The sequence below is a fragment of the Pelobates fuscus genome, chromosome 2 (genome assembly GCF_036172605.1).
Source record: "Pelobates fuscus isolate aPelFus1 chromosome 2, aPelFus1.pri, whole genome shotgun sequence".
Taxonomy (NCBI): domain Eukaryota; kingdom Metazoa; phylum Chordata; class Amphibia; order Anura; family Pelobatidae; genus Pelobates; species Pelobates fuscus.
In genome coordinates this window covers 5,705,785-5,732,832 of record NC_086318.1, presented here as the reverse complement: position 1 = coordinate 5,732,832, position 27,048 = coordinate 5,705,785, and the positions used below count along the sequence as shown (strand labels likewise).

Genomic DNA, 27,048 nt, shown 5'->3' with positions numbered 1-27,048 from the left:
ATGGTGCAGATTGTGCAATTCTGTATGAAAATGTGGAGTTTTTAAAATAATGTTTAGTATCTAGTTGTGCTTCAACGAATAACCTAGCTCTCATGTTGGCATCGGCGGTTCATCCCCAACCCGGGAAACACTGGCAAAAATGCAGCTTGTTCCGACACAGGTAGTGATGGTGGATATATGATAAGCAAAACCAAAACTGGTAGTGAAATCCCATCTGCAAACTAATACACAGTGTCTATTAGTCCATCCATTGTACATCGCTGTGGAACTAAATTAAAGGTAATCCACAGTCAGCGCTGAAAAGTAAGGCAATATCCCAAATCCCCCAGTAACCGGACGAAACACAGTTCTGGGAGTCAACTGAGGTCTTTATTCACAGCTTCCAGTATTTATGCAAGTCCCCATGCAAGGGGTTTCCTTACTGACATAGCAGGGGTAATACAGTGAGGGACTAAATGGGGGACTTAACATTTGGAGCAATTCTCCCATCAGGCACTGCTGCACGAGAGGGACACTCCCACTGAAATACACCGTTATGTGGATTATCCCTCCGTGCAGCAGAACCGGCATTTCACATTTAAATCTATAACTCCAACAATATTCACATTATTTGCACGAACGGACGTTCGGTAGATAGCTGGGGTCTGAGTGCAGATTTCGTGTGAATACCGCTCAGATCCTAGCTAAAACAACCGAACGCCGCACTAAATACATTTGCTTATTAACTTCGTTTAAAAGTACCGAACACCGATGGGGAACCCCAATAGGAGAAGACCGGAGCTCCCGAACGGCCTGGAAGTACAGCGGTGTTCGTGTCGTCGAGTAGCCGTTTTCAGTTCCACGCGCTCGACGACCAAACACCGCTGGGGAGACAAAGGATCCAAGATGGCCGACCGCCGCGTGGTCGGTAGTCGAACAACGGCCACCTAGGAACGCACTTAATTACCGATTGCAACAATGTTGCGATCCTGTAATTGGTGCCACACGACCCTCAGTGTGTGGGCTTGGGTTCGGTACATAATTCGTTTCACGAACAGCCGGTAAAACAGCTGTTCGTGAAACAACCAGGTAAATGCTAGCGGCTTTCGGCTGCCAGCACACATATTCTATAGGAATTACAAGCAAAGATACATTTCCATACAGCAAGTACAGTACAGTAAACGGAATAGGGCAGCAATGTTCTGGACAACCTTTAGAAACACAGTTTTCTAGTCTGAAGTGGCTAGGTTTGCCACAATACATATAACTATTAATAATAATACAGCGTAAGTGTACTAACAAACGTAGAACCTTGTACTTTGCTCAGAGAGTAGGAGTAGGTCGCCTTCTCAAGGGTATTCGCCTCGCTCGTCCACCTAGGTCTCAATTCTCTGCCTTCTGGGACGTCAACGTGATGTTGCAGTTCCTATCGTCATGGTACCCTAACCAAGGACTGACTCAAGCAATTGTCCTCCAAACTAGTGATGTTACTCTGTTTGATTTTGTGTAAGAGGGTCTCCGACGTCAGGGCCCTTGATTGGGACGCCATTGTTTTCACTCCTGAAGGTGTTGCTTTCAACATATCCAGGAGGACTAAGTCAGCATCCAAGTTGTTCGTGTACCCCAGATTCTCGGGGTGTCCAGCACTCTGTCCAGTGGATTGTCTAAAGGCTTATCTGGAAGCTACGCAGTCTCTTCGTTCGTCAGAGCTACATCCCTTATTCCTTTCTTTCCTCACCGGCCTGTTTCGACACCAGCTCTGGCACGTTGGGTGCGTTGGCTTTTATCTTCAGCGGGAATAGACACCTCTATCTTTACACCTCATTCTGTGCGAGGTGCTATGGCTTCGAAAGCATCTGCAGTCGGCTGTCGTCTAGAGGACATTATGCGAGCAGCAGATTGGTCTCGGGAATCGACCTTCCGTAACTTCTATTTCAGACCAATTGAACACATCGCATATCAGGTGCAAAACATCACACTAACACACGCGGCTGGATAGCGCCCGCAGAATTACATCACACTAACACACGCGGCTGGATAGCGCCCGCAGAATGACATCACACTAACACACACACGGCTGGGTAGCGCCTGCAGAATGACATCCCACTAACACACGCAGCTGGATAGCGCCTGCAGAATGACATCCCACTAACACACGCAGCTGGATAGCGCCCGCAGAATGACATCACACTAACACACGCGGCTGGATAGCGCCTGCAGAATGACATCACACTAACACACGCAGCTGGATAGCGCCTGCAGAATGACATCACACTAACACACATACGGCTGGATAGCGCCCGCAGAATGACATCACACTAACACACACACGGCTGGATAGCGCCTGCAGAATGACATCACACTAACACACGCGGCTGGATAGCGCCCGCAGAATTACATCACACTAACACACGCGGCTGGATAGCGCCCGCAGAATGACATCACACTAACACACGCAGCTGGATAGCGCCTGCAGAATGACATCACACTCACACACATACGGCTGGATAGCGCCTGCAGAATGACATCCCACTAACACACGCAGCTGGATAGCGCCTGCAGAATGACATCACACTCACACACGCAGCTGGATAGCGCCCGCAGAATGACATCACACTAACACACGCGGCTGGATAGCGCCTGCAGAATGAAATCACACTAACACACGCAGCTGGATAGCGCCTGCAGAATGACATCACACTAACACACATATGGCTGGATAGCGCCCGCAGAATGACATCACACTAACACACACACGGCTGGATAGCGCCTGCAGAATGACATCACACTAACACACGCGGCTGGATAGCGCCCGCAGAATTACATCACACTAACACACGCGGCTGGATAGCGCCCGCAGAATGACATCACACTAACACACGCAGCTGGATAGCGCCTGCAGAATGACATCACACTCACACACATACGGCTGGATAGCGCCTGCAGAATGACATCCCACTAACACACGCAGCTGGATAGCGCCTGCAGAATGACATCACACTCACACACATACGGCTGGATAGCGCCTGCAGAATGACATCCCACTAACACACGCAGCTGGATAGCGCCCGCAGAATGACATCACACTAACACACGCGGCTGGATAGCGCCTGCAGAATGACATCACACTAACACACATACGGCTGGATAGCGCCTGCAGAATGACATCACACTAATACACACACGGCTGGATAGCGCCTGCAGAATGACATCACACTAACACACATACGGCTGGATAGCGCCCGCAGAATGACATCACACTCACACACGCGGCTGGATAGCGCCCGCAGAATGACATCACACTAACACACGGCTGGATAGCGCCCGCAGAATGACATCACACTAACACACGCAGCTGGATAGCGCCTGCAGAATGACATCACACTAACACACGCGGCTGGATAGCGCCTGCAGAATGACATCACACTAACACACGCAGCTGGATAGCGCCCGCAGAATGACATCACACTCACACACACGGCTGGATAGCGCCCACAGAATGACATCACACTAACACACACACGGCTGGATAGCGCCTGCAGAATGACATCACACTAACACACGCGGCTGGATAGCGCATGCAGAATGACATCACACTAACACACGCAGCTGAATAGCGCCTGCAGAATGACATCACACTAACACACGCGGCTGGATAGCGCCTGCAGAATGACATCACACTCACACACATACGGCTGGATAGCGCCTGCAGAATGACCTCAAACTAACATACGCGGCTGGATAGCGCCCACAGAATTACATCACAATAACACACGTGGCTGGATAGCGCGCGCAGAATGACATCACACTAACACACGCGGCTGGATAGCGCCCGCAGAATGACATCACACTAACACACACACACGGCTGGATAGCGCCTGCAGAATGACATCACACTAACACACGCGGCTGGATAGTGCATGCAGAATGACATCACACTAACACACGCAGCTGGATAGCGCCTGCAGAATGACATCACACTAACACACGCAGCTGGATAGCGCCTGCAGAATGACATCACACTCACACACATACGGCTGGATAGCGCCTGCAGAATGACATCCCACTAACACACGCAGCTGGATAGCGCCTGCAGAATGACATCACACTAACACGCGCAGCTGGATAGCGCCTGCAGAATGACATCACACTCACACACATACGGCTGGATAGCGCCTGCAGAATGACATCACACTAACACACGCAGCTGGATAGCGCCTGCAGAATGACATCACACTAACACACGCGGCTGGATAGCGCCTGCAGAATGACATCACACTAACACACGCAGCTGGATAGCGCCTGTAGAATGACATCACACTAACACACGCAGCTGGATAGCGCCCGCAGAATGACATCACACTCACACACATACGGCTGGATAGCGCCTGCAGAATGACATCACACTAACACACGCGGCTGGATAGCGCCTGCAGAATGACATCACACTAACACACGCAGCTGGATAGCGCCCGCAGAATGACATCACACTAACACACGCAGCTGGATAGCGCCCGCAGAATGACATCACACTAACACACGCAGCTGGATAGCGCCTGCAGAATGACATCACACTAACACACGCGGCTGGATAGCGCCTGCAGAAAGACATCACACTAACACACGCAGCTGGATAGCGCCCACAGAATGACATCACACTCACACACATACGGCTGGATAGCGCCTGCAGAATTACAACACACTAACACACACATGGCTGGATAGCGCCCACAGAATGACATCACGCTCACACACACGGCTGGATAGCGCCTGCAGAATGACATCACACTAACACACGCGGCTGGATAGCGCCCGCAGAATGACATCACACTAACACACGCGGCTGGATAGCGCCTGCAGAATGACATCACACTAACACACGCAGCTGGATAGCGCCTGCAGAATGACATCACACTAACACACATACGGCTGGATAGCGCCCGCAGAATGACATCACACTAACACACACACGGCTGGATAGCGCCTGCAGAATGACATCACACTAACACACGCGGCTGGATAGCGCCCGCAGAATTACATCACACTAACACACGCGGCTGGATAGCGCCCGCAGAATGACATCACACTAACACACGCAGCTGGATAGCGCCTGCAGAATGACATCACACTCACACACATACGGCTGGATAGCGCCTGCAGAATGACATCCCACTAACACACGCAGCTGGATAGCGCCTGCAGAATGACATCACACTCACACACGCAGCTGGATAGCGCCCGCAGAATGACATCACACTAACACACGCGGCTGGATAGCGCCTGCAGAATGAAATCACACTAACACACGCAGCTGGATAGCGCCTGCAGAATGACATCACACTAACACACATATGGCTGGATAGCGCCCGCAGAATGACATCACACTAACACACACACGGCTGGATAGCGCCTGCAGAATGACATCACACTAACACACGCGGCTGGATAGCGCCCGCAGAATGACATCACACTAACACACGCGGCTGGATAGCGCCCGCAGAATGACATCACACTAACACACGCAGCTGGATAGCGCCTGCAGAATGACATCACACTCACACACATACGGCTGGATAGCGCCTGCAGAATGACATCCCACTAACACACGCAGCTGGATAGCGCCTGCAGAATGACATCACACTCACACACATACGGCTGGATAGCGCCTGCAGAATGACATCCCACTAACACACGCAGCTGGATAGCGCCCGCAGAATGACATCACACTAACACACGCGGCTGGATAGCGCCTGCAGAATGACATCACACTAACACACATACGGCTGGATAGCGCCTGCAGAATGACATCACACTAATACACACACGGCTGGATAGCGCCTGCAGAATGACATCACACTAACACACATACGGCTGGATAGCGCCCGCAGAATGACATCACACTCACACACGCGGCTGGATAGCGCCCGCAGAATGACATCACACTAACACACGGCTGGATAGCGCCCGCAGAATGACATCACACTAACACACGCAGCTGGATAGCGCCTGCAGAATGACATCACACTAACACACGCGGCTGGATAGCGCCTGCAGAATGACATCACACTAACACACGCAGCTGGATAGCGCCCGCAGAATGACATCACACTCACACACACGGCTGGATAGCGCCCACAGAATGACATCACACTAACACACACACGGCTGGATAGCGCCTGCAGAATGACATCACACTAACACACGCGGCTGGATAGCGCATGCAGAATGACATCACACTAACACACGCAGCTGAATAGCGCCTGCAGAATGACATCACACTAACACACGCGGCTGGATAGCGCCTGCAGAATGACATCACACTCACACACATACGGCTGGATAGCGCCTGCAGAATGACCTCAAACTAACATACGCGGCTGGATAGCGCCCACAGAATTACATCACAATAACACACGTGGCTGGATAGCGCCCGCAGAATGACATCACACTAACACACGCGGCTGGATAGCGCCCGCAGAATGACATCACACTAACACACACACACGGCTGGATAGCGCCTGCAGAATGACATCACACTAACACACGCGGCTGGATAGTGCATGCAGAATGACATCACACTAACACACGCAGCTGGATAGCGCCTGCAGAATGACATCACACTAACACACGCAGCTGGATAGCGCCTGCAGAATGACATCACACTCACACACATACGGCTGGATAGCGCCTGCAGAATGACATCCCACTAACACACGCAGCTGGATAGCGCCTGCAGAATGACATCACACTAACACGCGCAGCTGGATAGCGCCTGCAGAATGACATCACACTCACACACATACGGCTGGATAGCGCCTGCAGAAAGACATCACACTAACACACGCAGCTGGATAGCGCCTGCAGAATGACATCACACTAACACACGCGGCTGGATAGCGCCTGCAGAATGACATCACACTAACACACGCAGCTGGATAGCGCCTGTAGAATGACATCACACTAACACACGCAGCTGGATAGCGCCCGCAGAATGACATCACACTCACACACATACGGCTGGATAGCGCCTGCAGAATGACATCACACTAACACACGCGGCTGGATAGCGCCTGCAGAATGACATCACACTAACACACGCAGCTGGATAGCGCCCGCAGAATGACATCACACTAACACACGCAGCTGGATAGCGCCCGCAGAATGACATCACACTAACACACGCAGCTGGATAGCGCCTGCAGAATGACATCACACTAACACACGCGGCTGGATAGCGCCTGCAGAAAGACATCACACTAACACACGCAGCTGGATAGCGCCCACAGAATGACATCACACTCACACACATACGGCTGGATAGCGCCTGCAGAATTACAACACACTAACACACACATGGCTGGATAGCGCCCACAGAATGACATCACGCTCACACACACGGCTGGATAGCGCCTGCAGAATGACATCACACTAACACACGCGGCTGGATAGCGCCCGCAGAATGACATCACACTAACACACGCGGCTGGATAGCGCCCGCAGAATGACATCACACTAACACACGCGGCTGGATAGCACCTGCAGAATGACATCACACTAACACACGCGGCTGGATAGCGCCCACAGAATGACATCACACTAACACACGTGGCTGGATAGCGCCCGCAGAATGACATCACACTCACACACACGGCTGGATAGCGCCCACAGAATGACATCACACTCACACACATACGGCTGGGTAGCGCCCACAGAATTACATCACACTAACACACGCGGCTGGATAGCGCCCGCAGAATGACATCACACTCACACACACGGCTGGATAGCGCCTGCAGAATGACATCACACTAACACATGCGGCTGGATAGCGCCCGCAGAATGACATCACACTAACACACTCAGCTGGATAGCGCCCGCAGAATGACATCACACTAACACACGCGGCTGGATAGCGCCTGCAGAATGACATCACACTCACACACGCGGCTGGATAGCGCCCGCAGAATGACATCACACTAACACACGTGGCTGGATAGCGCCCGCAGAATGACATCACACTAACACACGCGGCTGGATAGCGCCTGCAGAATGACATCACACTAACACACACACGGCTGGATAGCGCCCGCAGAATGACATCACACTAACACACTCAGCTGGATAGCGCCCGCAGAATGACATCACACTAACACACGCGGCTGGATAGCGCCTGCAGAATGACATCACACTAACACACGCGGCTGGATAGCGCCCGCAGAATGACATCACACTAACACACGTGGCTGGATAGCGCCCGCAGAATGACATCACACTAACACACGCGGCTGGATAGTGCCCGCAGAATGACATCACACTAACACACGCGGCTGGATAGCGCCTGCAGAATGACATCACACTAACACACATACGGCTGGATAGCGCCTGCAGAATGACATCACACTAACACACATACGGCTGGGTAGCGCCCACAGAATTACATCACAATAACACACACATGGCTGGATATCGCCCGCAGAATGACATCACACTAACACACGCGGCTGGATAGCGCCTGCAGAATGACATCACACTAACACACACACGGCTGGATAGCGCCTGCAGAATGACATCACACTAACACACATACGGCTGGGTAGCGCCCACAGAATTACATCACAATAACACACACATGGCTGGATAGGAACAAGCTCTTAGCAGAGCTTAGTGATTATACCCTGGGGAGTATAGTGATTATAGCAATCCCCCAAACATGAGCCGAAACTTCATGAAGGTACAAGATGATCTGCTTTAATGCGCACAAAAGGACTTTCTTTTATACAGGTTTTAAGGCCAGAGACACACCCCCCTGGACCTGGTGGTAAACTGTGACAAAAGGGACACAAACCAATGGGAACACTAATTAACAAAATAACACTCCCACACACACAGTAAAATCCTTCCCTCTGCCTGTGATATAATTACTGAACACAATGGGCTAACAACAACAGCAAAAATACACAAAAATACATAATTCCTATCATACTGAACAGAACCTCCCCAGATAGCTTGTGTAGCGGAGCGGCAATATTAAATCCCACGATCTCCGCTGGTATTAAAGGTAATCCACAGTCAGCGCTGAAAAATAAGGCAATATCCCAAATCCCCCAGTAACCGGACGAAACACAGTCTGGGAGTCAACTGAGGTCTTTATTCACAGCTTCCAGTATCTATGCAAGTCCCCATGCAAGGGGTTTCCTTACTGACATAGCAGGGGTAATACAGTAAGGGACTACATGGGGGACTTAACATTTTGAGCATTTCTCCCATCAGGCAATGCTGCACGAGAGGGACACTCCCACTGAAATACACCGTTATGTGGATTATCCCTCCCTAATTGGTGCCACACGACCCTCAGCGTGTGGGCTTGGGTTCGGTACATAATTCGTTTCACGAACAGCCGGTAAAACAGCTGTTCATGAAACAACCAGGTAAATGCAAGCGGCTTTCGGCTGCCAGCACACGAATTCTATAGGAATTACAAGCAAAGATACATTTCCATACAGCAAGCACAGTACATTAAACAGAATAGGGCAGCAATGTTCTGGACACAGTTTTCTAGCCTGAAGTGGCTAGGTTTGCCACAGCTTGGACTTGAGCGCCCAATATAGGTGAACAGTGCTCAGATCCCACGAACACAGTCCAATTGCCATGTGTGTCACTTACTGTCGCTCAGTTCTGCTCACTCTGTCTCTGTGTCGCTTACTGCCTCTTAGTTCTGCTCACTATGTTTTTGTGTCATTTACTGTCTCTCGGTTCTGCTCACTGTGTCTCTGTGTCACTTACGGTCTCTCAGTTATGCTCACTATGTCTCTGTGTCAATTACTGTCTCTCAGTTATGCTCACTGTGTCTCTGTGTCACTTACTGTTTCTCAGTTTTGCACACTGCGTCTCTGTGTCACTTACTGTCTCTCAGTTCTGCTCACTGTGTCTCTGTGTCACTTACTGCCTCTTAGTTCTGCTCACTATGTTTTTGTGTCATTTACTGTCTCTCGGTTCTGCTCACTGTGTCTCTGTGTCACTTACGGTCTCTCAGTTATGCTCACTATGTCTCTGTGTCAATTACTGTCTCTCAGTTATGCTCACTGTGTCTCTGTGTCACTTACTGTCTCTCAGTTCTGCTCACGATGTCAGAATAAAAGCAAAGACTTCAATTGGAACCGGTTAATTAGAGCATTAATGGATTTCACAGAGTTTGAAAAAAAGCTGAGCATACCTTTTAATTGGAGTGGGTGTACCAGAGGATATATGCGTGACCAAGGCATCGTTCATGTTGGACAGTGGACGAATTGGGCTAAAAGGAAAATAAATAAATTAAAAACTTTGATCAAAACGGAGAAAAAAAACGTATGTTCACATCAAGAAATAAAATATTATATATATATATATATACACATACATACAGGGAGTGCAGAATTATTAGGCAAATGAGTATTTTGACCACATCATCCTCTTTATGCATGTTGTCTTACTCCAAGCTGTATAGGCTCGAAAGCCTACTACCAATTAAGCATATTAGGTGATGTGCATCTCTGTAATGAGAAGGTCTAATGACATCAACACCCTATATCAGGTGTGCATAATTATTAGGCAACTTCCTTTCCTTTGGCAAAATGGGTCAAAAGAAGGACTTGACAGGCTCAGTCAAAAATAGTGAGATATCTTGCAGAGGGATGCAGCACTCTTAAAATTGCAAAGCTTCTGAAGCGTGATCATCGAACAATCAAGCGTTTCATTCAAAATAGTCAACAGGGTCGCAAAAAGCGTGTGGAAAAACCAAGGCGCAAAATAACTGCCCATGAACTGAGAAAAGTCAAGCGTGCAGCTGCCAAGATGCCACTTGCCACCAGTTTGGCCATATTTCAGAGCTGCAACATCCCAAAAGCACAAGGTGTGCAATACTCAGAGACATGGCCAAGGTAAGAAAGGCTGAAAGACGACCACCACTGAACAAGACACACAAGCTGAAACGTCAAGACTGGGCCAAGAAATATCTCAAGACTGATTTTTCTAAGCGTTTATGGACTGATGAAATGAGAGTGAGTCTTGATGGGCCAGATGGATGGGCCCGTGGCTGGATTGGTAAAGGGCAGAGAGCTCCAGTCCGACTCAGACGCCAGCAAGGTGGAGGTGGAGTACTGGTTTGGGCTGGTATCATCAAAGATGAGCTTGTGGGGCCTTTTCGGGTTGAGGATGGAGTCAAGCTCAACTCCCAGTCCTACTGCCAGTTTCTGGAAGACACCTTCTTCAAGCAGTGGTACAGGAAGAAGTCTGCATCCTTCAAGAAAAACATGATTTTCATGCAGGACAATGCTCCATCACACGCGTCCAAGTACTCCACAGCGAGGCTGGCAAGAAAGGGTATAAAAGAAGAAAATCTAATGACATGGCCTCCTTGTTCACCTGATCTGAACCCCATTGAGAACCTGTGTTCCATCATCAAATGTGAGATTTACAAGGAGGGAATACAGTACACCTCTCTGAACAGTGTCTGGTCTGGGAGGCTGTGGTTGCTTCTGCACGCAATGTTGATGGTGAACAGATTAAAACACTGACAGAATCCATGGATGGCAGGCTTTTGAGTGTCTTTGCAAAGAAAGGTGGCTATATTGGTCACTGATTTGTTTTTGTTTTGTTTTTGAATGTAAGAAATGTATATTTGTGAATGTTGAGATGTTATATTGGTTTCACTGGTAAAAAAATAAATAATTGAAATGGGTATATACCGTATTTGTTTTTTGTTAAGTTGCCTAATACTTATGCACAGTAATAGTCACCTGCACACACAGATATCCCCCTAAAATAGTTAAAACTAAAAACAAACTAAAAACTACTTCCAAAAATATTCAGCTTTGATATTAATGAGTTTTTTGGGTTCATTGAGAACATGGTTGTTGTTCAATAATAAAATTAATCCTCAAAAATACAACTTGCCTAATAATTCTGCACTCCCTGTATATACATATATAGTGTAGTGTAGATTGGATTAGCCGTATTAGTCCAGTAGACAAGATGCCAAAATACCGGAGTATTGCAGTATGCAATGATACCTTTTATATATATAAACACCAGAGTATTGCAGTAGGTTTCGGCCGCTGTACCTCCCAACTGGATCGACTCCTGGAGGTTTGTAACTCATACAAGGTGAGCCCCAGTTATTACAGATCTATATACTATTTTCATAACCGGGATTTAATTGAGCAGGCGATCTCATAATGTTAATTTTGTTCAAGCCATTACGGGGGGCCCTCGGGCCAGTACTACATCCCCTGGCCATGAGAAATTTTGGGGAAAGATGGCGGGTGGACCTCTGTCCATCGGCTATTAGAGGACTCATAGATCACAAGACCAGGAAGCACATGAAGGATGACTAGCGGTGTACCCCAGACCATCACTACCCGATTAGGCTGCAATGACCTCAGAGTTTGATATCAGGACAGACACAGACTTTGCAGATTTGTATTCCTAATTCCTTCAAAAGCCAGTTTTTAAGAGTTTAAATTTATTTAAAGAATTAATGCTTTCATGGGTTGTAAAATTAGCAAAACAAGGTGAAAATGTTTTCCACTCCATTATATATATATAATACACATCACTTTTAGTAACACCAACTTGGTCACAAACACCTTCACAATATTCTGTTGTATTTCCATTTGTATACCATGGACAGACTTCTAAAATCTGTATTTTAGACAACCTGCAGAACTAACTGTGTCTGCATGTGCGGCGTTTTGGGTTTTGTCGGCACTTGGAGGATCATCAACGACCAGCATCTGTGACAAAATCCCCCTATTTTGTGTGTACCAGTGCTCTTTTCGTATGCTGTTCGAGCATTTGACACTATTTCCTTCCTTATTTCGTTTGCCGACCTAATCACCAAACACCGACCACCCTCCTGGCTCGTTAACTTGAAACAAACCACAAGAATGCAGGTTCTCTTTGTGTGGCCGTCATTTGTATAGCCTATTGCCACGTGGTGGAGAAAACGGCCATCTTGTCGCACAAACGCAGGCAGCGGGACTTGGTCGTTGAGTGCCTGGAACTCTGAGGCGGCCACTTGACGACCAGAACACCGGTCAAAACACACGAACGCTTGCTTCTGGCTGCAGCAAGCTAGGAGAACCTGGTTCGATGGTTTGTTCAACGAAAAATACCGAACCATTCCTAAAATATAACCTTTTTGTTGATTTCACTACTTTCCGTTCGGATGAAAACGCATGAAATAGACCAACCCTTAGCTAGAAGTGTGGAACTATTTCTCGACAGATTTATTCAGAGCGGTCGGTCAATTGCATTAACCCCATGACGATTCGACTGTGTTCGTTGGATCTGAGCACTTTTCGGATATATATTCAGCTCTCAGTTCCAAGTTATCTGGGGATATGTAGCCTATGGGGGTTCGGTTATGTATTTTAAAGTGAACCAAAGTGAGCTTAGTACAATCTGGATATAACGTCCAGACTCTACTAATCAAATGAGTGGAGCGCTAAAGGTATAAACTTACCCTAAAATAGGGTTAAATCTCAGATGAATATCAGTACATGTAAAGGAAACAAAAAATAAAACACAATATAGGGTAAATCCACAGGTGATAATATATTTTGGTGATAATTCAAATAGTCAAACTCACATTGATCAGAGCCTTAAAGGGACAGGCTCAAATCACTTGCACAGTAGTATCGTATGGAGACACTGCACTCTTTTGCCTGGAATGGATATCCTCAAAGGAGAGAGAAAGGGAGACTTCCTAGTGTATTAAGTTTCAACCAAAGTAAAAAACACAGTGGTTATGGTTGTGCTGACCTTTTCCTGAGCCAATGAGAACCTGGCTCTGGTTGATAGACCTGGGTACCTCTAGAAGGTGGCACCTGCCCTTCTTTAGCAGCAAGATGAAGTTAGAAGCTGATGGGACTTGGTTTAAAATACATACATTTATTGCAACTTTAAATATATCAACAAAAACATAGAATTAAATAAAGATATTCGGTTGCTTCCATATAAGATAAAGAATGTCCCAGTAATAAGCTCCAGTCCCGAGACGCGTTTCTCCCACACTACGGGGGCTCATTATCGTCATGCTGCTTTTTAAATATGCCGGTTTCTTCATCCAGTGGTCCTCCCATCCCATCCTCCAATCCGGATTTAGCGTCTTGTGAGGTCAATTTCCTCACCTTCCTTTCATCAGGGTGATTATGATCACTTCCGCTGTCACTGCAGCCATCTTCCTTGTGGGCAAATACCCTCAAGCAAAAAAAAAAGTGGCAGAACAGGTTTGTTCGCCGACACCCATCACCCTAAGTTAAATACATACATATTCCACCCTTTTAAATTGTGCTCAGCACATAATAGGGACAATTAATAAAACAGAGAAAAGAGGAAGGATAAAACACACGAAGGTACATATTAGTATCTTCTCATACAGTTCCATACTTGTTCGTAACAGTATCTATAGCGAATACATATATTGCAGAATTAATTTCTTCCCTATTCATTGTATATTGATTTCATTAATCATTGTCAATTAAAAGTTAAAGTGATGTAGTCAATAAAAAATTAATAAAATGTGTTGTTGTTACGGTTTCTGTAGAATTTTTTTTTTTTTAAATTGATATAAAATTAATATGAAGGCAAACTTCTTATATTAAATTATTAACATTCTTAATAAGGTCAATACTCAATGTGCAGAAAAGTGCATATATTTCGTGATCAATATTCATTTTCAGTTTTTGTACTATGGATGGAATCACTACCCTAAGTGTGTAGTTAATTTCCAATAATTCTAATTAAAATTTAGTATTTAAAAGTTTAAAAAAGTAAAAAAGAATAATTTCTTAAAGGGACAGATAGAGAGCGATTTTTAGATAAAATGGCATATCTCAAAGTCATTATTGAGGCCACCTGGAATTAGTGTGTTTAAGTTAAAAGTCCATTTCGTCTCTACCTGTCCCAATTTTTTAATAAGATCGCCCCCTCTCCAGTTTGTTTTGACCAGCTGGATACCAATAAAATGTAATTGTTTTGGATCCTGCTTGTGAAGTTGTTTAAAGTGCATAGACAAACTGTGTTTTTCAAAGCCATTTTTAATGTTTCTTATATGCTCCTGAATACGAACTTGGAGAGGTCTTGCTGTCCTTCCTATATATCCTAGCCCACAGGTACATACTATCAGGTATATGGCTCCTTTTGAGTAGCATGTAATTAATTCCCTAATATTGTATGTCTCTTTGGTTTTTTGTGGATTATGGAATTTTTTAATTGTTCTCTTTTTATTTCTAGTATTTTTGCAGGCACTACACGTGCCGCATCCGTAGAAACCTGCAGATTCATTGAATATACTTAGTGTAGATTTAGTTTGTTTAATATGATTACACACTAAATTATCTTTCAAGCTCTCTACTCCCCTATAAACAATCCTGGGGTGATCAGACAGAATTGTATTCAAAAAGGGGTCCTCTTTTAAAATTGGCCAGTACTTATTCATAATTTTCTTAAAAATGTGGCTTTTAGAGTTAAAGTCACATATAAAGGATACTTGCATATTATCTCCAATCTTAATAGGTTGTTTGTACTGGAGCAGGCTTAGTCTATCTTTTTCTTGTACTTCTTCAAGGGATTTTCTCAAAAGATTTTTCTGATACCCCTTATCCTTAAAATTCTTTAAAATTATTTCAGACTGGGTTTCAAATGTGCTAATTTCTGTACAATTATGTTTCATTCGCAATAGTTGAGCTTTTGGTGCATTAAGCAACCATGGTGAAAAGTTACAGCTTCTTCGTTCTATATAACTATTGACGTCAACCTTTTTAAAACGAGTTTTTGATTTCATTTGGCCATTTTCAATATATATATTCAAGTCTAAAAAATTAATGGCTAGTTGACTATGCTCGCTAGTTAGTGTGATTCCCCAGTCATTAGTATTCAAAAATATTAAGAAGTCCTGAAGGGAGATCTCGTCTCCCCTCCAAATAAAGAGTATATCGTCGATATAACGGCGGTATAGCACCAGGTTCTGCCCCACAGCCATGATCCCCATATACATAACAGGTCTCCCAATGGGACATAAACAGGTTTGCATAGCTGGGAGCGAACCTGGTGCCCATCGCCGTTCCACACTGTTGGACATAGAAATCCTCTCCAAACCAGAAATAGTTATGGTTGAGTATCCAGGTAATACCTTCAATAATGAAATCTATCTGGATTTGGGGGAAATCTCTATATAGTTCCAAAAAATGTCTAGTAGCAGCACACCCTTTCTCATGCATAATGATAGTATATAAGGAGCTCACATCAGCCGTCACTAGATAGTAATTCTCCTCCCACTTTTGATCTTTTAAAATTTGGAAAACATTTAACGTATCCTTTAAATGGCTTGGGCTCCTTTGCACTGCTGGTTGTAAACATTTGTCAATATATTGTGACAAACAGCTAGAAATTGACCCAATTCCAGCAATGATTGGTCAACCTGGAGGGTTTTCCCTGTTTTTGTGTATCTTGGGGAGTTGATAGAATACTGGAATTCTAGGGTGTGCAATGTTAAGAAATGTGAACTCTTTTTCATTTAAAATGCCTAGGGACTTTCCCTTATCTAATAGTTTTGTATATGTAACTTTAAAATCATTAGTTGGATCTTTGTTTAATTTCCTATATGTGTTTACGTCATTTAGTAATCTCAGGGATTCCTCAATGTATTTAGTAGTTTCCATTACTACTATTCCACCACCCTTATCAGCGGGCTTAATAACCACTGTGTTATCTTTTTTGAATTCTTTTAATGCTTTTATTTCATCACTTCCCAAATTTAGTTCATATTTATTAGGTTTTCTTATTTTTTGCATGTCTCTGATTACCATTTTTTCAAACGCAACCATTTCTTCTGACACAAGGTGGTTGGGAAAGAATGAAGAAGCTTCCTTTAAATCAGTATGAATAATTTCACTATATTCAACATTAGACTCTATTCTAGTAATAGGGGACCTGGAGAAAAAAACATTTTTAAACATAATTTTCTCTTAAACTTTTGAAGGTCTATATATGCATCAAATTTATTAAATGGTTTTGTGGGGGCAAATTTAAGGCCTTCAGATAGAAGTTTAGTCTGGGCTAAGGTGAGGGGTTGACCGGTTAGGTTGAAGACACCGTGCTTAATTGGTGTTGCTTCCTGTCCCTTAATTCTTTTCTGTATATAAATTCCTCCTCTACCTCCCCTTCTTCTAAGCTTCTCCTCCTTTTGCCCAAAAATCTCCCCTGATTCTCCTGTACCTTGTGTCGATCTTTGATGTGGGTGCGCCAAAAACCCTCATCTCTAGGTGATCTACTTAAGGCATTATACCTGTTCTCACGAGGTATTGATTCCTTGTTATTATTTCATTAATGTAGTTTGTGTACTTTTATTTCTGTATCTGTAATTTCTATTTCTGTGTATTTATGTGACAAAGCCTGTCCAGTATTGATTCCCCTTTAAAAATCCGAACGCCGATATCCTCTATATTGAGGATTTATTTAATTAATTTCCGCCAACCACGCATGCCCAGTACGTGGTTGTCTCTCTCCCTCCTTCCCTGCCGCCAGCCGCATCATGACGCGATCAGTCAGTTCTACCCCCCCTCTCACGCCCCCAGATACCACGTGGACGGACATAACGCGCGTCACGTGACCCGCATTATTTATAAAATAAATCACTGTTATAACCCTCGTTTTCACTTATAAAACTTATATTATCATCCCTATACACCTTAAAATTTACTTTTATATGTCATCTTAAAAACTGTTTCTGATTGGCCAATCACAGTTTTGGCGCAATTGCTTTAATTACCACAGCCCTATTTAAACATCCCCTGCCAGGTTATTACTTTTATCCCATTCTGAAAAAGCCACTTATAGTGAAACGCGTTTATGGTTACTTAATCTTGTATTTTACTGTGTATTTTAGAACAATAATATATATATAAAATAGTTTTTTGGCTACTTTACTGTACCAATCCTCTTTTTTTTGCACTCTCTATGCTCTTTAAACTTTTTTACTTATTCCTGGCATTTTAACCTTTCCTGGTTACTTTTACTTCCACTGGCAATTGTACTGTTCCAGTACTCCAAGAAATCCCAGGTGGGGATCATACCACCAACGCCTATTCATAGAGCAGTACCTCTGCTCTATCTTTGTGAGTATTATTTTATCTTCTATTTTACTAACTATGTAACTCTCTTAACCTATCACAATTGAGAGTACTATCGTTGCTTTTTATCCTTCTATCTTGGAGCCTTGGATTACCAGACGGTGCTGACGGACGTACTGCCGCTACATATCCCATAAGCGGGGATTATACCGCTGTGCACTATCCACACCAGAGCTGGCCATAGCTCCCTCAAATGTGAGTTCTTTACCTTTCTTTACCACATCAAAATTGAGAGCACTATTGTTGCTTTCTACTTTCTTTTCCGAGAGTTTTGGACTACCAGACGGTGCTGACGGAGACCCCCTCCCTACATATCCCATAAGCGGGGATTATACCGCTGTACGCAATGAACACCAGAGCTGGCCATAGCTCTCCTGAATGTGAGTCCTCTACTTTTATTATCTACTGCACCCTGAACGTTACATACTATACCATTGGTCGCCTCTACCTCTCTTGTATTTGCATATACGGAACGGTCAACACCAGACGCATCCACCTCCACTAAGAAACTCTATTAAGTATCCCAGACCATCTACTGGTACCCTAGCAATATTTTACTGGACTATCTACCTTCATTTGGCGCAGCCCTTTCATATCTTTCTCTCCAATATATCAACCACCTGGGGGGTGGGGGGACCCGCTCACGGGCACTTTCGGAGGTCACAAAGAAAATGTACAGCTTCTGTGTCAAGCGCACCATCACTCTCCAGGCTGAGTATCTGCCAGGTGCGACGAATATGACGGCGGACTGGTTCTCCAGACATTGAAGGGATGCCAGCGACTGAAAGCTGCATCACTCGATCTTCCTCGAAAAGGCACACACTGGAGGGGCCTGTTTACAGTGGATTTTTACGCCTCCAGAACGAACTTCCAGGTTTCAACATACTTCAGTTGGCTCCTGGACCTGACATGCATGGCGGTGGACGCCTTTCTTAAGGCATGGCCATCACAGGGAGCCTATACGTTTCCTCCATTTTCTATAATCTCCAGGGTCCAGCTCCAGGTACGACAGCTACAAGTATCCTTAGTGTTACTGACTTCTATTTGGCAAGGCCAGGCTTGGTTTCCAGAATTGCTGAAAATTGCATATCGGGACCCACTTCTCCTTACACAACCGCAGATACCTCCGCTTGGTGGCCTGGACTCTTTCCAGGGAACCTGGAATACCAACGAACTATTGCAGTCAGTTAGAAACCACCTCTGGGACTCCTGGGCTCTGGGCACTCAGAGATGCTACTTGTCCGCTTGGAACATTTGGTGTCGTTGGTGCCTGGAACGGAGTACGGATCCCTTTACAGCACCTGTGTCCAGCGTTCTGAATTTCCACTCTCACCTCTTCGACCAGGGACGGTCATACCGTTCTGTTAACGTTGCCAGGTCTGCAATTTCAGCGGCTCATGTACCCCTTTCAAGGAGCTCCTATTGGTCTGGTGCCATTGGTCTGTAGACTCCTCAGTGGCAACAGTCTGTCGCGGCCTCCGGCACCCAAGACTGGTCAGATAATCAAGACCTCTCACTATGACAGTTGTCGGCCAAGTTTGCGTACGTACCAAGTCAGACTTGATGCCCATGTTCTACCTGTATTTCCGCAAGGCTCCTAAACTCTACATGGTGGCTGCGCTATCCCGCTATGTGGCGGTTACGACTCCGCTTTGTGATTAACGATCCGGACAACTTTTAGTCTCTTATGTGCGTCTACATAGTCCAGTCCTTTCCACTACCATGGTGCGTTGGATCAGATGGTTGCTGTCATTAGCCGGTGTGGGCTCTTCCTTCAGGGCTCACTCTGTTAGAGGCGCAGCGGCATCGGGCGCCCTGGTGGCTGGCGCTTGCCTTCACGACATTCTTCGATCAGCGGACTGGTCACGAGAGGACACCTTTTGTCAGTTTTATTTCAGGCCGGCGGAATATGCATATTTTGCTTTTTTAACGGAGCGTTGAAACAGAAAATATGAAACCTCCAGTCATGTTATAAAATTGCAGATTATGCTAGCTTTAGTGTACCTATAATCTTAATTTTATTAATGACAGGAGGCGAATATTTCCCACCCATGTTGTCAAGAGTTATTTGGATATACTAGGTAAGCGTACAGCTCTTCAGATGATTCTTAGTTCCAGTCACTTGTTATCACACTGTTCTCTTACAGGTTGGGATCTCTATATATTGAAGTTGTGGCGGACTGGACCCTGCACCAGAGTCTGCCCCAGTTTCCTGGAGGGGACTGCTTGCTCGCCTCCTGCCCAGTGATTATGGTCCCTGGGAAGATGGGACCCTTTAAAGAACTGCATTTGGACATATTGTACTTTATTGTACTGTGCTGGCCCTTTAACAACAGTGAAGGGAAATACTGAAACTTTTTGGACACTTTCTCTTCCCCTCCCCCGGATCCATTGCTCTCCAGCAGGGTGTTGTCCCAGGGATACTGCCAGACTCTTGTGAAACTGGTTTGGGACGGAAAGCCATGCTGGCAGTGGGTTTTAAAAATACTTTTGCTGACTTTTGAACCCCTGGTCTGATTCGTGCCATTTTTTTTAAATATGTTGTTCACCTGAATGGATTGATTATGAAAATGTATGTTTTATGTTTGTGACATGTATGTTTTAGAAGTTATAAATATTGTGTAAAAACTGTATTCCTCTGCCTGTGATAATGAGATTAACCATTGTGTTCAGTAATCATATCACTGGCAGAGGGGAGGATTTTGTGTGGGAGTGCCTGTGTGTATTGTACGGATTGATTGGTTGTTCTGTAAAACCCTGTGGGCTGTACTGTGTTTGGGGATTAGGAATAAAAGAGTCTGTATGGGCCAGGACAGAGAGTTCCTGTTTTAACCCTCAAAGTGAAGTGTTGTCTCATTCTTGGGGGAGGATTTATTGTATGCTGTTCCAGTTTGACTGCTAGGAGTGTAAACCTATTTGTATGGTTTCCTATTCAACTATCTACAGCATTCATATGCTTGAGAGGATTTATATGCTTCTTCGGTTTGGTGATTGTGGTGTCTGCCAGAGTGCTTGGAGTCCTCAGGAAATGCTAGGAGCATCCTTCAACGGAGGTACCCAGTCGGGGTGCCCGTCGATCCGTTACATTGGTGGCAGCGGTGGGATGGCGTCCTAGTGCGAGGAGAAGCAGCTCAGAGACACTGGTAACGTTTGGAGCTACAAATTGAGGGTAACGCTAGTATGCGTACAGCGGCCCTATCTTCAAAGGGACTAACTTTCGGCAAAACAAGCATGGCGCTCAATTGCACTGAGTCAAAGTTTGACGAGATGCTGAAGGAGCGACTGGCTTACTTCGGACCCAACCCAACTGAGGAAATTGTGCAATTCTCGAGGAATCTACTGATCGAGTTCCTGCTGCGCATAGCAGAACAGGACAATAGGAAGGCTCGGGGTGGGTTACCCACGCCCCAGCAACCGGATACAGTTCAGGGAGAGAAGCGTGTCGTCCTTCCTCCCCAGCGGCAGTGTGTGTTGCAGGGAGCTGAAGGTGCCGTCCTTCCTCCCGAGCGACAGAGTGTGTTACAGGGAGCTGAAGGTGCCATCCTTCCTCCCCAGCAGCAGGGCAATATATTGAAAGGGGAGACAGTTGGTCCCCCTCTTCACCAGCAGACGAGTATGGAAGGATCTGGAGATAATTGGCTGGCCGAAGTAAGGCAGCGAATGGCCCAGTATGGGGATGATGTACCCATGGAGACACGCCGGGTGATCTGGAAGCAGGTCATGGCCGAGCGAAACACAAGGCTGGGCTAAGAATTCCAGCTGGCGAAAAAGAGAGAGTGTCAGGGAGAGGAGCCTGTGTCCACTTAGCAACCCACCAAGGCAGCCTACCAGTCCCCCACACAGCCGTGGTGAGGCACCTGGACCTGAACAAGTTTCTCCTTCATCCAGGTGCAGTAACTATTTATTGTGGGTGGGCTGTACTGCTGTTTGTGCTTCGTGGATGGGTTGCTGGACTAACCAGGGCACTGACCGGCAGGAGGTCAGATACCCTGTTAGTCTAGTTGGTAAAGGGGAGAAATGTAGCGGACTGGACCCTGCACCAGAGTCTGCCCCAGTTTCCTGGAGGGGACTGCTTGCTCGCCTCCTGCCCAGTGATTATGGCCCCTGGGAGATATTGCCCTTTAAGGGACTGAGTTGGGGCTTATGGACTGCGATTATACTGTGCTGACCCTTTAAGAACTGTATTTGGGCATAATGGATTGTATAATACTGTTCTTAGCCCTTTAAATACTTTGGGTAAAGATTGGTACTTTTTATATGGCACTTCGGACACAGTCGAAGCAGTCGAAGCTGCCGAAGTCGCCGAAGTCATCGAAGTGGCCGCCATTTCGGGACTTCGACACGTGTTCGCGGCCATCTTGGTTCATTCCATGCGGTCAGCGGTATGTGTAGCCGATTTATGGAACTGAAATCGGCTACACAGTTCTGCGAACACCGCTGAGCCTTACCTTCCCCCACAATGGTTTTCCAGCCGCAGAGACGATTCGAACGCTCGTTCGAAGGGGACTTAGTCATTTTTTCAGCCTGAAATAGTCGGTCATAAAGGACTTACCTATCTCCCGAACGGCTAAACGGATTCGAATGATTTTTGGGTATGTTTGTATTTGGAATGTGCTGATTAATAATATGTAATTATATTATAATATGTAATTATATTATTACTTTTATTAATATTGGATATATGGTTTTAGAGTTATGAATGTTGGTTAAAAAGTATGTTTTAAACTGTATGTATAATTGGATTACCTCTCAGGCTAAGGGGAGGGAATCTGTGGGATGTAACCATTGTGTGATTGGTGTATTGTAAATCCCTCCCTTGCATGGGAGAATCCTTTATAAGACAGTGTGTGAATAAATCTGGAGTTCCTGTTTTAACCCTCAAAGTGAAGTGTCGTCTCATTCTTGGGGGAGGATTTATTGTATGCTGTTCCAGTTTGACTGCTAGGAGTGTAAACCTATTCGTATGGTTTCCTACTCAACTGTCTACAGCATTCAGAGGCTTGAGAGGATTCATATGCTTCTCCGATACGGTGATTGTGGTGTCTGCCAGAGTGCTTGGAGTCCTCAGGAAACGCTAGGAGCATCCTTTAACGGAGGTACTCAGTCGGGGTGCCAGGCGATCCGTTACAGAAGTATTTCCTGATTTTGCACTGGGTGGCTACATGTTTTTATCTCTGTACATTTCGTTGGCTAATCATTTCTTTCGATTCTGCTTATCTCGTTCCAGTTTAAAGTTTCATTTAAGGTACCACGCTTGAAATTTCCTCTCAGCTGAAGGATATCGTAAGGATTCGTTGTTTTTCCCAAGATGGACTGTTATTTTTCCAATGTTTTCTGACTGTGTTATGTTAAGTCGCATCTTGAAAGAGGACGTCGTTTGTGGAGAAGGTTGGTTGTTTACTCTCTGTGTTAATGTGCTGCTGTAGAGTTTTAGTAAAGAGAGACTCAAGGAAATATTTGCTTCCTGTCATGTTATAAAATTAAGATTATAGGTACACTAAAGCTATCATAATCTACAATTCCCTGCACTCAATCTTCAAACCAGAAACCCTGTATCTAATCCCCTGCATACACTCATTCTTCAAACCAGAAACCCATTATCTAATCCCCTGCACTCAGTCTTCAAACCAGAAACCCATTATCTAATTCCCTGCACTCAATCTTCAAACCAGAAACCCAGTATCTAATCCCCTGCACTCAATCTTCAAACCAGAAACCCAGTATCTAATCCCCTGCACTCAATCTTCAAACCAGAAACCCATTATCTAATTCCCTGCACTCAGTCTTCAAACCAGAAACCCGGTATCTAATTCCCTGCACTCAATCTTCAAACCAAAAACCCAGTATCTAATTCCCTGCACTCAATCTTCAATCCACAAACCCGGTATCTAATCCCCTGCATGCACTCATTCTTCAAACCAGAAACCCAGTATCTAATTCCCTGCACTCGGTCTTCAAACCAGAAACCCATTATCTAATCCCCTGCACTCGGTCTTCAAACCAGAAACCCATTATCTAATCCCCTGCACTCGGTCTTCAAACCAGAAACCCATTATCTAATCCCCTGCACTCTGTCTTCAAACCAGAAACCCATTATCTAATCCCCTGCACTCAATCTTCAAACCAGAAACCCATTATCTAATCCCCTGCACTCTGTCTTCAAACCAGAAACCCATTATCTAATCCCCTGCACTCAATCTTCAAACCAGAAACCCATTATCTAATCCCCTGCACTAATTCTTCAAACCAGAAACCCAGTATCTAATCCCCTGCACTCGGTCTTCAAAACAGAAACCCAGTATCTAATTCCCTGCACTCAATCTTCAAACCAGAAACCCATTATCTAATTCCCTGCACTCAATCTTCAAACCAGAAACCCGGTATCTAATTCCCTGCACTCAGTCTTCAAAGCAGAAACCCAGTATCTAATCCCCTGCACTCAACCTTCAAACCAGAAACCCAGTATCTAATTCCCTGCACTCAGTCTTCAAACCAGAAACCCAGTATCCAATTCCCTGCACTCAGTCTTCAAACCAGAAACCCAGTATCCAATTCCCTGCACTCAGTCTTCAAACCAGAAACCCAGTATCTAATCCCCTGCACTCAATCTTCAAACCAGAAACCCGGTATCTAATCCCCTGCACTCAATCTTCAAACCAGAAACCCATTATCTAATCCCCTGCACTCAATCTTCAAACCAGAAACCCATTATCTAATCCCCTGCACTCAGTCTTCAAACCAGAAACCCAGTATCTAATCCCCTGCACTCAGTCTTCAAACCAGAAACCCAGTATTCAATTCCCTGCACTCAATCTTCAAACCAGAAACCCATTATCTAATTCCCTGCACTCAATCTTCAAACCAGAAACCCGGTATCTAATTCCCTGCACTCAATCTTCAAACCAGAAACCCAGTATCTAATCCCCTGCACTCAATCTTCAAACCAGAAACCCAGTATCTAATCCCCTGCACTAAATCTTCAAACCAGAAACCCAGTATCTAATCCCCTGCACTCAATCTTCAAATTCCCTGGGGGTCCCCGCTGAGGGACCGCACTTTATATATAAACCCCACCATGATACTGTGTCCTGCAATGTGATTACAGCTCCCATTACTGGGGTCTCGTTCTGCACATCTACAAAATGTTTAATATAGAAAAATATTGAACTTTCATTTTTAATATAGCTGTGAAAAGTATAAGCAAATAAGAATCACTAAATTGTGTCTAGAAATAACGATATCCGGATCATTAACTCCTTGCACTTTACCATATTAACATCCCTCCACCCCACACATCGTACCAATCCAATAAAACAAGGAGAAATAGGTCTGGTCACCTCCTACTGCGCTCACCGCCTCAGAAAGACCTGCTTAACCCATAAAATGACCCTTATGAGCAAACGCTTTCTGCCTGCTTGCTGGGTCTCAATACCCGGCGTATTCCTGGGTATGAAGTCTAATGGAGTCTACTTTCCGTGTACATAATTCTAAAGGTCTGCTGTATACTGACTGTACAAGAAATGTGCTGCCCATCTGTGAGTGTGGACACGTTGTCACTGAGCGCTGCTGACGAGTATGAAGGGCGTGTGTATCTCAGCGCCAGGTCTCTCTAGGCTATGAAAGAGAATCGTGGAGTCCTCAGAATCCGTGATCTCATTCACAGGACGTTATCACTTCACCTGCAAGTTCCACAAAGCCAGAAAGGGTTAATGTGCAGGTTGGTATTGGAGTACAGAATGCCTCCCCACGTGTACCACACACACAAACCACATAAAAACCAACATTTTGGAAATCAAGGATTAGATCTTTGAATTCACAAACCGTGTTATTGTATTAGCAGCCTCTGAGTCAGTCTGTCTGTCCATCCTGTAAGGCCATCTGTCTGTCTAGTGTACCAAGGATTTAAACAGGACATGCACATTCACAGCATGCAAACAAACATACCATCGTCCTCTCCGGCACTTCGGCACGGTTAACCCTTTGAGTGGTTGGATGGCAATGCTCGCCTCTCACTGGCACCCAAAGGGTAATTGTATCTGTGCTGATTATAAATAATCAACAGGAATGCATTAAAAGTAGAAGAGAGTAATTTGAGCAGCTCCTGGCAGAATTCCCACACGTTCTATTAGTTTAAACAAATGCAGAAAGCGACAGACAGGCTGAGAAAGCAAACCTTTCACGCTGTGCAGGCAATTCCTCTGTCCCCGTCTCTTGGAGAGGCATCGTAGTGCCCTACACTGTGCTGCCGTCTCCAAGGAAACGGGCTGGCCACGTGACAGGGAAGATGGCGTTTGCCGTGGAGTGTGTGGCGAGCTAGCACAGGTGATGAGGCAGAGCCATTACACTGGGGGCTCCTGGCTCAGGAGGGGAGGGGGGGCATTAAAACGCGGGGGTTGAGGAATATAATCTGCACAAATCTATCTATATAAACAAAAATCCTAGGACACAAGGAGCAAACATGAAGCAGGTACGCATACATTCTCTATATCCAACATACAACTCCCATCATCCCCAGCACATCTACAGTCAGAAATACAAGGAATATCATGCTCTCTCGCTATCAAGCCAGTCCTGGGGACTAGAAAGTAATACGGTGTCACATTGCTAACATGGAGATTATACTAAATAATTAAACAATAACAGCCATTGCCGCAGCTTTGTGAAGGAGAATACAATAAGGCAGATATTTGGAGGAGTGAGTGTGCAGCTCAGGTAGTGTGTGTTATAGGAGGTGTGGGGAGCTGCAGTGAGTGTGCTGCTCAGGTAGTGTGTGTTATAGGAGGTGTGGGGAGCTGCAGTAAGCAGGCTGCTCAGGTAGTGTGGGTTATAGGAGGTGTGGGGAGCTGCAGTGAGTGTGCAGCTCAGGTAGTGTGTGTTATAGGAGGTGTGGGGAGCTGCA

General features: G+C 45.6%; 1 protein-coding gene across 3 annotated transcripts in view; it reads right to left on the bottom strand.

Moving 5' to 3' along the window:
* The window catches only part of DTNB (dystrobrevin beta), a 261,550-nt gene that overhangs the window by 88,683 nt on the left and 145,819 nt on the right, over positions 1–27,048 (bottom strand). For all 3 annotated transcript variants that reach the window (XM_063441890.1, XM_063441891.1, XM_063441892.1), the window contains one exon: positions 10,193–10,270. In XM_063441890.1, the coding sequence (XP_063297960.1) occupies positions 10,193–10,270 (78 nt within the window). The remainder of the gene's footprint in view (positions 1–10,192; positions 10,271–27,048) is intronic.